Genomic DNA, 12,099 nt, shown 5'->3' with positions numbered 1-12,099 from the left:
AATTGGAGAGGAAAGGCAGGTTACAAGGACAGATGGATTGAATGTAGTTTTTTGAGGAGAGGGTGCTGACCGCAGGTTTTAAGCGGGTGGGGACCAGTGTTCCCTCCACCTCTGTGGCTATGCACAAAATCTAGTAGGGGCTATGCACTTAAATTACCCATGTACTCACTGCCTGAGGGGACAGAACTGTTAATTATGTCAGTTAACATGGGACCGAGGAAGGGAAGTTGAGTGGTCAGCAGTTTTTGTTCAGAACAGTTTTGAGGGAATGGTATGTTGCGTGTATTATCAAGGTTAAGGATACACGGGCGAACGACTTTGGGGTTAAGAACCTTGAGCGTATGTAAATAAAGACTTCTGGGACACTGGGTCTTGGTTCAGGAGGAGGGAGACCTGTGTAACGTGGCATTCTGTAAATAAATCTAGTATAAAGTAAAAAGATTGGTGTCTGATTTCCTATTTCACCATCTGGCATCAGAATGAATTAACATGGTAGCAGAGGATGATTGCCTAAACGTGAAGGTTGAAAAGTAAGAAAAAAATCTTCAGACAGAAGTTTTGGTACTCCAAGTTACTTTTGTGAAGAACTGTTGAAAGCGAGTGTAAATTGCCAAGGTATGATTACTCAGCGATGTTTTCTGAATCTGAACCTTATGACCAGTAGAAAAATGAAATGGATGTATGGATATGAGTTACATCCTCACCGAAAAGAAAACAAGGTATGGCCTTGGCATTATTGCTTCCTATTTTGTGAGCTGGAGACCCATCAGTTGGATACCGATAAAGGTTTGGGTCTTCTATGAAGCTTCATGAATGAAATTTAGAAAGGGCAGAATTTTGCCCTTGGCGGGTGTGCAGGCCCGACCGGCTTGGCAGCAGGCAGGTAGCCGATTGCAGCTGCTGAAACAGGCCCTGTTGCCATTTTAAGTGGGCTGCCCAACTGTCAAGAGTGTGCTCTTTCGCATATGCGCTCAAAGAGTGCACATCTCCCTGAGACTAAGTGCTGTCTCAGGGAGATCACTGACAGTGTTTCAAATGTTAAAAATAGAGTAATAAAAACATTATTTACATGGCCCCCTCATGTGACCATGTCACACATGGGACATGTTAATAAATATCACAAAAACTTTATTAAACTTATTTAAAACCGACATGAAACCTCATCCCGCCGGTGGATGAGGTTTCATGTTTTTTTAGAAGCCCGCCGGGGGCTCCTGGCCTGTCTGCCAGCCTTAAAGTTGGATGGGCAGTGCCTTTAATTGGCTTAATTATCCTGTCAATGGCCTCAATTGGCCATTGACAGGTTGGTGGGCAGACAGCTGATCACGCTGTCCGCCCGCCTTCCTGAATATTTAAATGGACCCCCGGACGTCATCCTCCGTCATTTTCGCGTCGGCGAGCCAGGCCCCGTCGCCAACAGAAAAATTCTGCCCAAAAAGTTGACCTATTAGATGCTTACAAGGCAAGGCCAAATTTTGGTAGATTTTGAAAGACGACGGTCAATCCATAGAGGAATATATGATGGACTGCATAACAGACTACATAAAAGATACCAGAAATTCAGTCTGGAAATTCCTGATTCAGTGCTCGCATTTAAGTTGTTGGATAGTACTAAGGTGTTGATTATGGAACAGGTGTTTAATTTTCAGGAAAGGACACCTTTTTAGAGCAAATATCTGCTGCTTTAAAAAAAAATTCTGGGTAAGCAGTCATTTCCAGCAGCATTGATGGCACGAATGGGACATTCTGTGGTGTCTTAAATGATGGAAGATTTAATGATCGTGGCCTTTAAAGATCGTTGAGGTGCAGGTGTCAGTACGACAGAAGAGTTACAGACACGAGGAATGAGGGTGAAGGCATTTTTGGCAGATCTGGCAGATGATAGGATTGGAGTAGAAATAATAGACGAGTGAACCCCGGGATTGCCTGGGAAACTGTTAACAGGCGTTTCAGATGTGACTTGAAATATCATTATGCAATGAATTCCCCAAAGCGGTACAGCTGGGTTTTCAAAGCGACGCATAACACAGGGAATTTGGAAGTTGAAGCTGCCGATAATGATCGGTCTAAGGGAATTGTACTAGTCAGAATAACCTTTAGTCTGGTAGAGAGTTTATTAGTCACAGATTCTTTAATTATGCTATTTCAGATAGCAGGTGCACCTCGACAGTGTGTGCAACAGATTGAAACTAAATAACACTTTGTAATATGGATCAAAGTAAAGTCAGGGAGTATGGAAGTTCTACATGTTTTAGTTTCAGGGATGAAAACACACTGAGGTCACTGAAAAGAGTGATGATTCTATGCAAAATAGCTGGAGTAAGCCACTTTATTAGTACAGATGTAGTCTCCAATGATATATACTAGCTGCTCAAGCATTATTGCATCCTCTTAACCTTGCATTTCTAATTAGAATGTTAAAGGCATCAGCTGATTAAAAATTTGAGGAAAAAAGCAAGTTGTCTTAAAGCTACATTATCAAATTGCTCATCCTTGTCACAGATTAAAAATCCTTCTAAAGGATGTAGGTGTGGTTGATGATGAGTACACAAGGCTCATCAAAGAGATTAGTGAAAATTGTGATATATGTAAAAAGTATCGGAGGACGCCATCACAGCCTGTTGAAAGTGTCCCATTGGCATGATACTTTCATGAAGTTATAGCCATGGATTTAAAGTGTGCATCAAGGACAGGAACATTTTCATTTTACATTTTATAGACATGACAACCAGATTTGGTCATTCTACAGAATTACATGGTAAGAACAAAAAGGTGGTTGTAGATAAATTAATGGAAAAATGGATAAGGAATAGATTGGAACACCAGCTAAATTTCTGACTGACAATGGGAGGGTAATTTGCCAATTACGAGTTTAGAGATACGTGCGAAAATATGAAAATTGTGGTCATGGAATCCTGCAGCTGAAAGCCCTTTCAGCAATGAACTCTGAAAGAAATCACGCAGTCAATCAACCAAACTGCCAGCTAACTACTGCACTGGTATGGGCAGACCATGCAAATAATTTGCTTCAGATGGTGGCGGCAATAGTCCTTATCAGTTAGCCTGTGGGAGGAACCCCAAAATACCTTCTGTGCTGTGTGATAGTCCCCCGGCCCTAGAAGGAACCACAATTAGTTCTGTTTTTTCTGCGCTTGAATGCTTTACACGCAGGGAGAAGGGCATTTATCGATGCAGAAATCTTGGAGACAATTCAGAAAGCTCTACGGCATTGAGTAAGACTGTCTTTTAGGCTTGCTATTGAGCCAATCAGTAGCAAACACTGGAGAGAAATATGCTATGATTCGAGAAGCAATGAACACTGGGAACTGCGAGTGTGTGAAGATAGCGAGACTCTGGGCGTGCGGGGTCTCCACTCACCACACTTTTCCCTGGTTCTGGCTCTTTTCCCGCAGCTCCTGGTTCTCTGGCCTGGCTGTGTGTCTCCCGGCTCTCCACACGTCCCTGTCAGTTCATGGCGTTTCTCTTGGCAGGCACCAGCCTCAGGCCTCACTCCAGGTCTCCCCTCTGCTCTCATCGTACACTCCCCACACATGCCAATTTGGTGAATGAGTGTGTGTGGGGATGGGTAGGTGTGTGTAAAGGCGGGTGTGATAGGGGTGTGCATGTGTGTGAGAGGGTGGGTGTGTGTGTGTGTCTGCGTGTGAGAGGAACGGGTGTGTATGCCTGTGTGTGAGAGAGATGGCTGTGTAAGAGAGAGACGGGTGTGTGTGTGCCTGTGTGTGAGAGAGGCGGGTGTGTGCGCGTGAGAGTGAGAGGTGCATGAGAGAAAGTGAGGGGTGGGGGGTGTGCGTGAGAGAGCGAGTAAGGGGGGTGTGTGTGTGTATGTATGTATGAGAGAGGGGTGTGTGTGTGAGTGAGGGAGGGGGTGGAGAGAGGGAGAGGAGAGTTTATTTCTGGCTCACTCCCAATCTCAGGGTCCTGGTTCATCCTCACCCCAACACACCAACAGGTATTCTCATAATTGGTGGAGGGTAAATGAGTTAACACACTGGGCCTGAGAGTTAGCTGGACACACACACTCTCACCCTTTCACACTCCAGTGGTCATCTTTATTTATTACTCATTTTTTTTAATTATCAATTTATTGTTGTGATTTTTATTTTGCACAGCAAATTGTTTCTTTTCATATGTCATCATTGCTTTTTTTAAAAAATTCATGTTTAATATTGTGCCAAACCTTATCTTTCTGTAATTTGCTCAATGGGCCCCTGAGTGTGGGAAAAATTGAAATGTGACCCCCCACACAAAAAGGTTTGAATAGCCTGTTCTCCACCATTCATTCTAAGGATAAAGCAGCTGCTTGCAAAAGAATGGAAAATTGGAAAATTAGAAAATTAAAATGATTTTGCTGAACTATATTCCAAAGCCAGCAGAAGTATAGCTGTGGCCTGTGTTGATATTGTTGGATTTGTGAAAACCCTGTCTGCTGATGTTTGCACAGCATTTGGTCATGGTTTTTGATTGTAACTTGTATTATGGGGCTAGATGTTTGACTATTGTTATCTTTCTTTCTCCAGTCAGAAGAGGAGCTTGATCCAGAAGAGAGAGATAACTTCTTGCAGCAACTCTACAAGTTTATGGAAGATAGGGGTAAGGGCTTCTTGAAAGCTGAAGCTGGCCTTATAATTTGATCTAATAACTGGTTTGAATTTAGTGCAAGTATAAAAGATATGGACAGTGGCAATATAGATGTAATCGGAAGGTTTTTTTGAGTTATAAATGAAAGTGACTTGTGTAATCAAGACTGAAATGTTTAGAAACAAAGCCTGAAGTGACTTCAAATGTATAGTTGTCTTGCCCAATCGAAAGCCATCCTGCCCCAGCGCTGCTTTATAACAGGTTACTGAGCTTGCAATTCACACACAGCAATGCTGCGAATTTCAGCTAGGATACCAAATAATTTTCCACCATCATTTTGGAGAGGTCAATTAATGCAGGATAAGTGTGTTAATGGGATGCACATCTCGTTTTACCATCCATAATTTAACAAGTGCCAAAATTCACCAAAATAAATAATGCAAGTAATTCTAAACTCCTGGATGCACAAACTTGGTTGATATATGTCCATAGCCATTGTTAACCAATGATGTACATATATTTGAGTTAATGAGTATGATATGGTTGTTTGGCTTGCTGTGAATATAATTGACTTGCAAAGTAAGGTAAACCACGTGAAAATTGATGTATGAAAGTGAATATGTATTTTGATGCTATGCACCCATGCTCCTAAGCTGTGTGGGTGTGCGCCCGCACAGTAGCTTGCAAGATACCGTGCAGGCCTTTTTCTTTGAGAAATAATGCTTGTGCACGGCCGTGCAAATAAATTTAATGGGACTCTGCACTGATCTCAGCCGCAGGTAAAAGCTAAATTTAAAAGGGAACATTGATGATAAGGTACACTTGAGATTTTTGCATAATTCAGTGGAACTTTTTTGTTTTAGGAATATAACCAATTAATTACATTTTCTAGGAACACCAATCAATAAACCACCTGTACTGGGCTATAAGGATCTGAATCTCTTCAAACTCTTCAGACTGGTATATCGACATGGTGGCTGTGACAATGTAAGTTGTCCTTATTTGGGCATGTTGTAACAGAAATGTAATATTTTCTTTAGCTCCAGGAACAAAACAGTGTCATGAGTTTGTACTTTTGGTTCAATATAAGTTGATTTTTTTCTATGTATTTTGTAACAAGATTTTGTATTCCAAGTTTTTTGGAATTATTTAAGCTAGCAGTTGTGGTTTAGAAGCACATTATTCAATTTTCATTGTTTTTAAAATGACACTTTTTTATGAGTGTGTAGTTGACTCCTCTTGTATTTTGTTGGAAGGTGCCTAAAGATCTAATCTATCAATTGAAACACTGAAATTAAGGATCAATACAGATGGACATCATTTAACAGTTCTCCAGTTCATTTTGGTTGGTTTTGTGTAACCTTTTGATTAGATCTAAGGAGTTCTACTTCATAGATTGTTGGAATGATGAATGCTGAAATTTAGGAATTAGAAGTTTGATTTATTTTGTTGAGTTTCATTCGTTAAGATATCTCCCAAAGAAAAGCTTAGCGACCATTGTGGTAGAAGTTAAGATTTTTTAACATTATCAGAGGTTAAAGAATGACCATCACTGTTGTTTTATGTAGTATGCATTTACTTCAAAATTGCATGTTCTTCTCCCCCCTTTTTTTTCTCCCTTTGCCACTGAAGCATTTGTTTCACCACTTGGATTCACTGGCACTATACGCAATTGCACAAAGAATGCCTGAGCAGTGTCTAAAATATTCGCCATTCCAGTCTGGAATTTGACCAATGAGTTGTTCAAGAGTGACTTGGGGCAACGTATTTGAAGATTCTTCCTTCTCTGTAGGCTTGTACTTGGCCTTTGCTTTACACCAGCTTTGAAAAAGTTAAAACAGGGAACTCTTAAGGAAACACAACTAGTTTGTTTCAGTATCAGTGCTTTTTTATTTCTTATTTTGATGCCACCATACAAAATTAAATGTTGATGCCTAAGACATAGTTAAATTTGTGTTCATTTAACATAACCTTCTGAAGTGGATAGAACAACTAAATAAAAACGGAAAATGCTGGAAAACCTTCAGGTCTGGTAGCATTTATGGAGAGAGAAACAGAATTAACGTTTCGAGTCCGTATCACTCTTCAAAGCTGAAGAGGAGTCATATGGACTTGAAACATTAACTCTGTTTCTCTTTCCACAGATGCTGTCAGGCCTGTTGAGTTTTTCCAGCATTTTCTGTTTTTATTTCAGATTTTCAGCATCCGTAGTATTTTGCTTTCATCAGAACGATTAAATAGCTCATGTTACATTTTGAAAAAGTTACCAAATACAGTGATTCCTCACTTAACATTGTAGGTTGTGTTCCTGAAAATTGCAATTTTAAGTGAAGCAACTTTAAGTGAATCAAATTTTGCCCTTACAACCCATGTAAAAGCTGTAATTAGGTTCTGTAGGCCCTTTCTCATCAGAAAAAAAGATCAAGATGAAAAACTGTATATTCCTCAATTCCTACTTGGTATTTGGTAAGATTTCCCTCTGTAGTTCTCCTCTACATTTTCACAGGAGGTGCACAATGACTTCTGTCAATGGTCGCATTAATTTTAAAAAAAGTTCAAAAGATTTGCCTGAAGATTCCATAGAGGGCATGGAGTTAAGCTATTCATAGGAGATTGTTCTTGGGAAAAGGAGTTAGCAAAAGAAGCACATTGGAGTTTGTACAATCGGAGCTGCTGATTGTGAAATCTTTGAGCACAGTCACTTTTGCTCTTGATGTACTGCTTATAAATATTTAATTGGGCCCATTTAAAATTTTATAGATGCATGTCAACCTGTGGGCCTTTCTTTGGTTCTGGTTCACCCTAACATTATGACCAACTTGAGAGACACTGGTATCTCATGAGTAATTGTTTATAACAAAATGAGCTGTCCATCATTGAACTTTCTCAAGGAGGGTAATGCTTTTAGTAGTTTATGGTTCCAAGAAGCTATGCATACTCGAGTGTGGTCTGACTAGTGTTTGGTACAGCATTTACTTCACTGTAGTTGAGGAGTGATGGAAGTTCTGTTTCATGAACCAAAGTGCCTTGTAGCTGCTTGTTGACTTTGTACATTCCACTTTATTTGGATTTAAATTCCTAAGTAAGGGCATCCATTAGTAACTTCAAAGGGGGAATCATGCATTGTGTAGTTGGGTACTGATTGGACATTGAGTATTGCTGATTCGCATGATGTTGCATCTCTGTATGTTGAATTTCGTTCCCCATATATTGACGCATTTGACAAGATTATTTAGATCTTCCTGGACACCAGCCTCATCTGCTACTTCAGTAATGGCTTTGTAGTCTTGGCAGTCATCTGCAAAGGGTCTGATCTGGCTTGATATTCTATCCTGGATATCACATATATTCATAAATGTAATTAACTTTAAACTAAAATAAATTTTAAAATATAAAAGAAACATTCTAACTCTTTCTACTTAACTCCTGCTTGCCGCCTCTCTCCTGCTCACCGCCTCTCACCTGCACTTTTTGCTGGCCAACCCTCCTGCTCACTGCTTCTGTCGCTCCCCATTTCCCTCTCCTGATCCCACTGTGAGCGAGGGCTCAAGGGAGAGATGTCAAGAGTGGGGAAACAAGAGATGGAGCAAGAAAAGCTGCAAGCAGGATGTTTGGGGCAGGAAGGAGTCAGCAAGCGGGAAAAGCTGCTCCAAAATGATGCAATTCTGGTCACATGACACCATGTTGGCCCTGAATCATTTTAGCTGGAAGTGCCTCTATGGTATATTTTTGCCAGTTATGTATATTTAAGGCTCAAATATACTTTTTAAAAATTATTTAATTATGTCTTCTAACAATCTTTAGAAAACTCACCATTCCTGAAAATCTCCCAGTTTAATTACACAAGCAATTATGTAATTGGAAATTCTCAACCATGAATTTCTGTAGAGTGCAAAAAACAATATGGAAAATGAGTCTTTCAGTTGGCTAGAATTGATTGTGTTAACTCTTGCTGGCGTAACTGTGGACCATACAAAACTGGATTGATGAACTATTTGAGAATATTGTCTGTTTTTTCTTGTTGACTATCTGAAATTTAGTTACTAAAACCTGCTTCTTTCTGTAGATTGACAGTGGTTCTGTGTGGAAACAAATATACATGGACCTTGGCATTCCAATTCTGAACTCTGCTGCCTCTTACAATGTAAAAACTGCTTATAAGAAGTAAGTAGCTCTGATATATTTACTTTTTATGTAAAGCTCATTTTACTCATTGGCCTTTTTTTGAAAATTTTAAAGTTCTTCTTGGGAAGGCAGAGGGTAAAACTTTACATCTTCATATTCGCATTTTTCCTTCAATCCTTTTCAATGGCATTTCCAATTAATTCACTATATGAACAGGGCATGCATGGCTGCAGATACTTCAAGCAAGTATTGTAACTCAAGAGCAAATTGTGCGTATACGATTTATTTTGCAATGTACTGATAATTCTGAAACACTGAATTCTTCAGAATTTTCTTTCATTCTGGTTCTGTTCAAATTAAAACACAATGTCTCCATTTATCACTAAGCAAGATGGTCAGACTCCACAAGTTGCATAATCACAAACATTTCCCAAATTTCTTAGTTGCAGCTTGTTGATGTGGAATGTGTAAATCTTTTCAATGTCTATGTGTGGCCAGGACAGACTGAAGGACATAAATGGCCAGGTAATCTTTTTACTTAAACAAACTTGCATATAATGCCAGGAATCTTTTAAGAAAAATGTCACCAGACTAAATGCTGATCAGGGGTAAGTATGATAAATGGTATAATTCCCTGAGGCTATTTTTTTTCAATGGTATGAATAGAGCTACATGAGGGAACTCTCTTAACTGATGAAAGGTTAACATAGGGCAATAGGATTCTCCTGCAATTCACTGCTCATATTGGGATTGCTGTTTGAAAGGCTTCTATTTTTCTTAAGATTCTGCTGCCTACTATTGGCTGACTATTTAATTGTGCTGATACCAAATAATTGAGTAATAAGAAAGGAAAGTAAAGTAACAATGGAAGAGTAGTCTGTTTGTACTCTAGATTTTTCTCTTTTGTTAATTTATCAGGATACTTCTGTAGGTGAAGATTTGCTCCCTATGATTCAAGAGTGCCTTTACTCTTCAATTTGTACTGAACCCAGGGGGTGACCATTATATGATCTTCCTTAGCCTAAAAAGGAAGTTGAATAAATAGACCATGGCATTGTCTATAAATGCTAAACATATTTATTAGAAACAATGTGCATTTATATAGCATCTTTTATGTCTCCAGATGTCCCAAAGCGCTTTACAGCCTGAAGTGTTTGCAACTATCTTCAGCCAGAAGTGCCGAGTGGATGATCCTTCTCAGCCTCCTCCTGAGGTCCCTACCAACACAGATGCCAGTCTTCAGCCAATTCGATTCACTCCACGTGACATCAAGAAACGGCTAAGTGCACTGGACACAGCAAAGGCTATGGGCCCTGACAACATCCCGGCTGTAGTGCTGAAAACCTGTACTCCCGAACTAGCCGCGCCCCTAGCTAAGCTGTTCCAGTACAGCTACAACACTGGCATCTACCCGACAATGTGGAAAATTGCCCAGGTATGTCCTGTCCACAAAAAGCAGGACAAATCCAACCCGGCCAATTATTGCCCTATTAGCCTACTCCCAATCATCAGCAAAGAAACGGTAGGAGTTGTCAACAGCACATTCAAATAGCATTTACTCACCAAAGGTCTGCTCGCTGTTGCTCTGTTTGGGTTCCACCAGGACCACTCAGTTTCAGACCTCATTACAGCCTTGGCCCAAATATGGACACAAGAGCTGAATTCTAGAGGTGAGGTGTGACTGCTCTTGACACCAAGACAGCAGTTGGCTAAGTGTGGCATCAAGGAGGAGCCCTAATAAAATTGAAATTAATGGGGATGAAGGGAAAAACTCTCTGATGGCTGGAGACATACCTGGCACAAAGGAAGATCACTGTGGTTGTTAGAGCCAATCTTCTCAGCCTCAGGACACTTTGTAGTAGTCCTGAGGGCAGTGTCTGAGACCCAACTATCTCCAGTCACTTCATCAATAACTTTACCTTAACCATGTCAGATGTGGGACTGAAAGTTGTTGTTTGTGCCATGTTCATCTCAGCAGATACAACTGGCACAATTCCTTAGATAATGTAGCTTACCATGCCCACATATGGCAAGGCTTGGATAACATCCAATCTCTGGCTGATCCATGGCAGGTAGCTTTCACTCCAGGAAATGACCATCTCAAAGAAGAGAGAACCTAACCACCTCACAATGACATTCAACAACATTAACATCTTGGTGTCCCTCACCATCAGCATCCTGGGGGTTATCTTTGATCAGGCTGGGCCAGTCATTTAAATGCCATGACTGTTGAGCAGGTCAAAGGTCACTGTTGCATGCCTCAGATCCTGATTCCCCAAAGCCTCTCCACCACTACAAGGCACAAGTCAGGGATGTGATGGAATACTCTCCGCTTGCCTGGATGGTTGCAGCTGCAACAACAAACAAGAAGCTTGACACCAGCGAGGACAAAGCAGTCTGCCCGATTGGCTCCTCATCTGTTAGAGTAACCATCTGCTCTGCTAGTCTGCTGTAGCTTAGTGTGTGCTATTTTTAGGATGCACTGCAGCAACTGGCCAAAACTTTTCAGCAGAAACCTGTGACCTCCAACAGCTAAAAGGACCACGACAGCAGGTGCATGGAAATGCTATTAACTCCCCAAGATTCCCTCCACGTTGCACGCCATCCTGATGAAGACATTTATCTCCTTTCCTTAATTCTCGCTACCTCAAAATCCTGAGACTCCCTAAAGCTTTTGGGAGTATCTTCATCACAAGAACTGCAGAGGTTCAAAAAGGACCACCGCCACTTTTTTAACTGTAACAAGAAATGGGTAAAAAAAAATACCAGCCCTGCCAGTGACACCCAAATCTTAAAAACAAATTTATAAAAAAAATTAACTACATTTTAAATGTAATCAGGTTTGCTTTGTAGGTAAACCAGTCAATGGATAAGTGAACAAAAGCAATGACTTAGATTGCTTATGGTTACAAGCCAAACTGTCCACCCTTGGAATAAAGAATATATGAAAAGTTGTATCTGCTATGCTTAACTGCAATCTAAACACTGTATCGCTAAATATTAACCTTTATATAGCAGCTTGTTGTGAGCTGTGCTGATACATCCCTGGCTTAGCTATCTATCTGATTGCATCAGACAGCTGTCTCAATTTGAACATGACAAATAGAAATACTTTTTGAAAAGAAAAATGTTGAGTCAAAGGAAGTTTAAAGATTTGCCTCTTGCCTGAAAAAGATGATTTGGTTTGTTTTGAATTGAATGGCTCAGACCCTCTTTTGGATAATTGACCTGGTATGAGATCTATTTCTGGAAATACACATCTTAACAAGCGCGGAAATTTTCTGTGAGTAAACCTGCTATTTAACCCCAAATGTATCATACTGGAAGAAGCCAGAGCTATTATTTATCACAATGCTTTATTTTTATCACTGGGAA

At 40.3% G+C, this 12,099-nt stretch overlaps 1 protein-coding gene across 5 annotated transcripts in view; it reads left to right on the top strand.

The window, feature by feature from the left end:
• Nucleotides 1-12,099, top strand: part of arid4a (AT rich interactive domain 4A (RBP1-like)) — a 119,501-nt gene that overhangs the window by 76,770 nt on the left and 30,632 nt on the right. For all 5 annotated transcript variants that reach the window (XM_041214294.1, XM_041214296.1, XM_041214298.1 and 2 more), the window contains exons 12-14: nt 4,539-4,611; nt 5,492-5,586; nt 8,666-8,763. In XM_041214294.1, coding sequence (XP_041070228.1) covers nt 4,539-4,611; nt 5,492-5,586; nt 8,666-8,763 — 266 coding nt within the window. The remainder of the gene's footprint in view (nt 1-4,538; nt 4,612-5,491; nt 5,587-8,665; nt 8,764-12,099) is intronic.

The sequence above is a fragment of the Carcharodon carcharias genome, chromosome 20, assembly GCF_017639515.1.
Source record: "Carcharodon carcharias isolate sCarCar2 chromosome 20, sCarCar2.pri, whole genome shotgun sequence".
In the NCBI taxonomy this organism is placed as follows: Eukaryota; Metazoa; Chordata; class Chondrichthyes; order Lamniformes; family Lamnidae; genus Carcharodon; species Carcharodon carcharias.
This window is presented reverse-complemented; position numbering and strand designations above follow the sequence as displayed.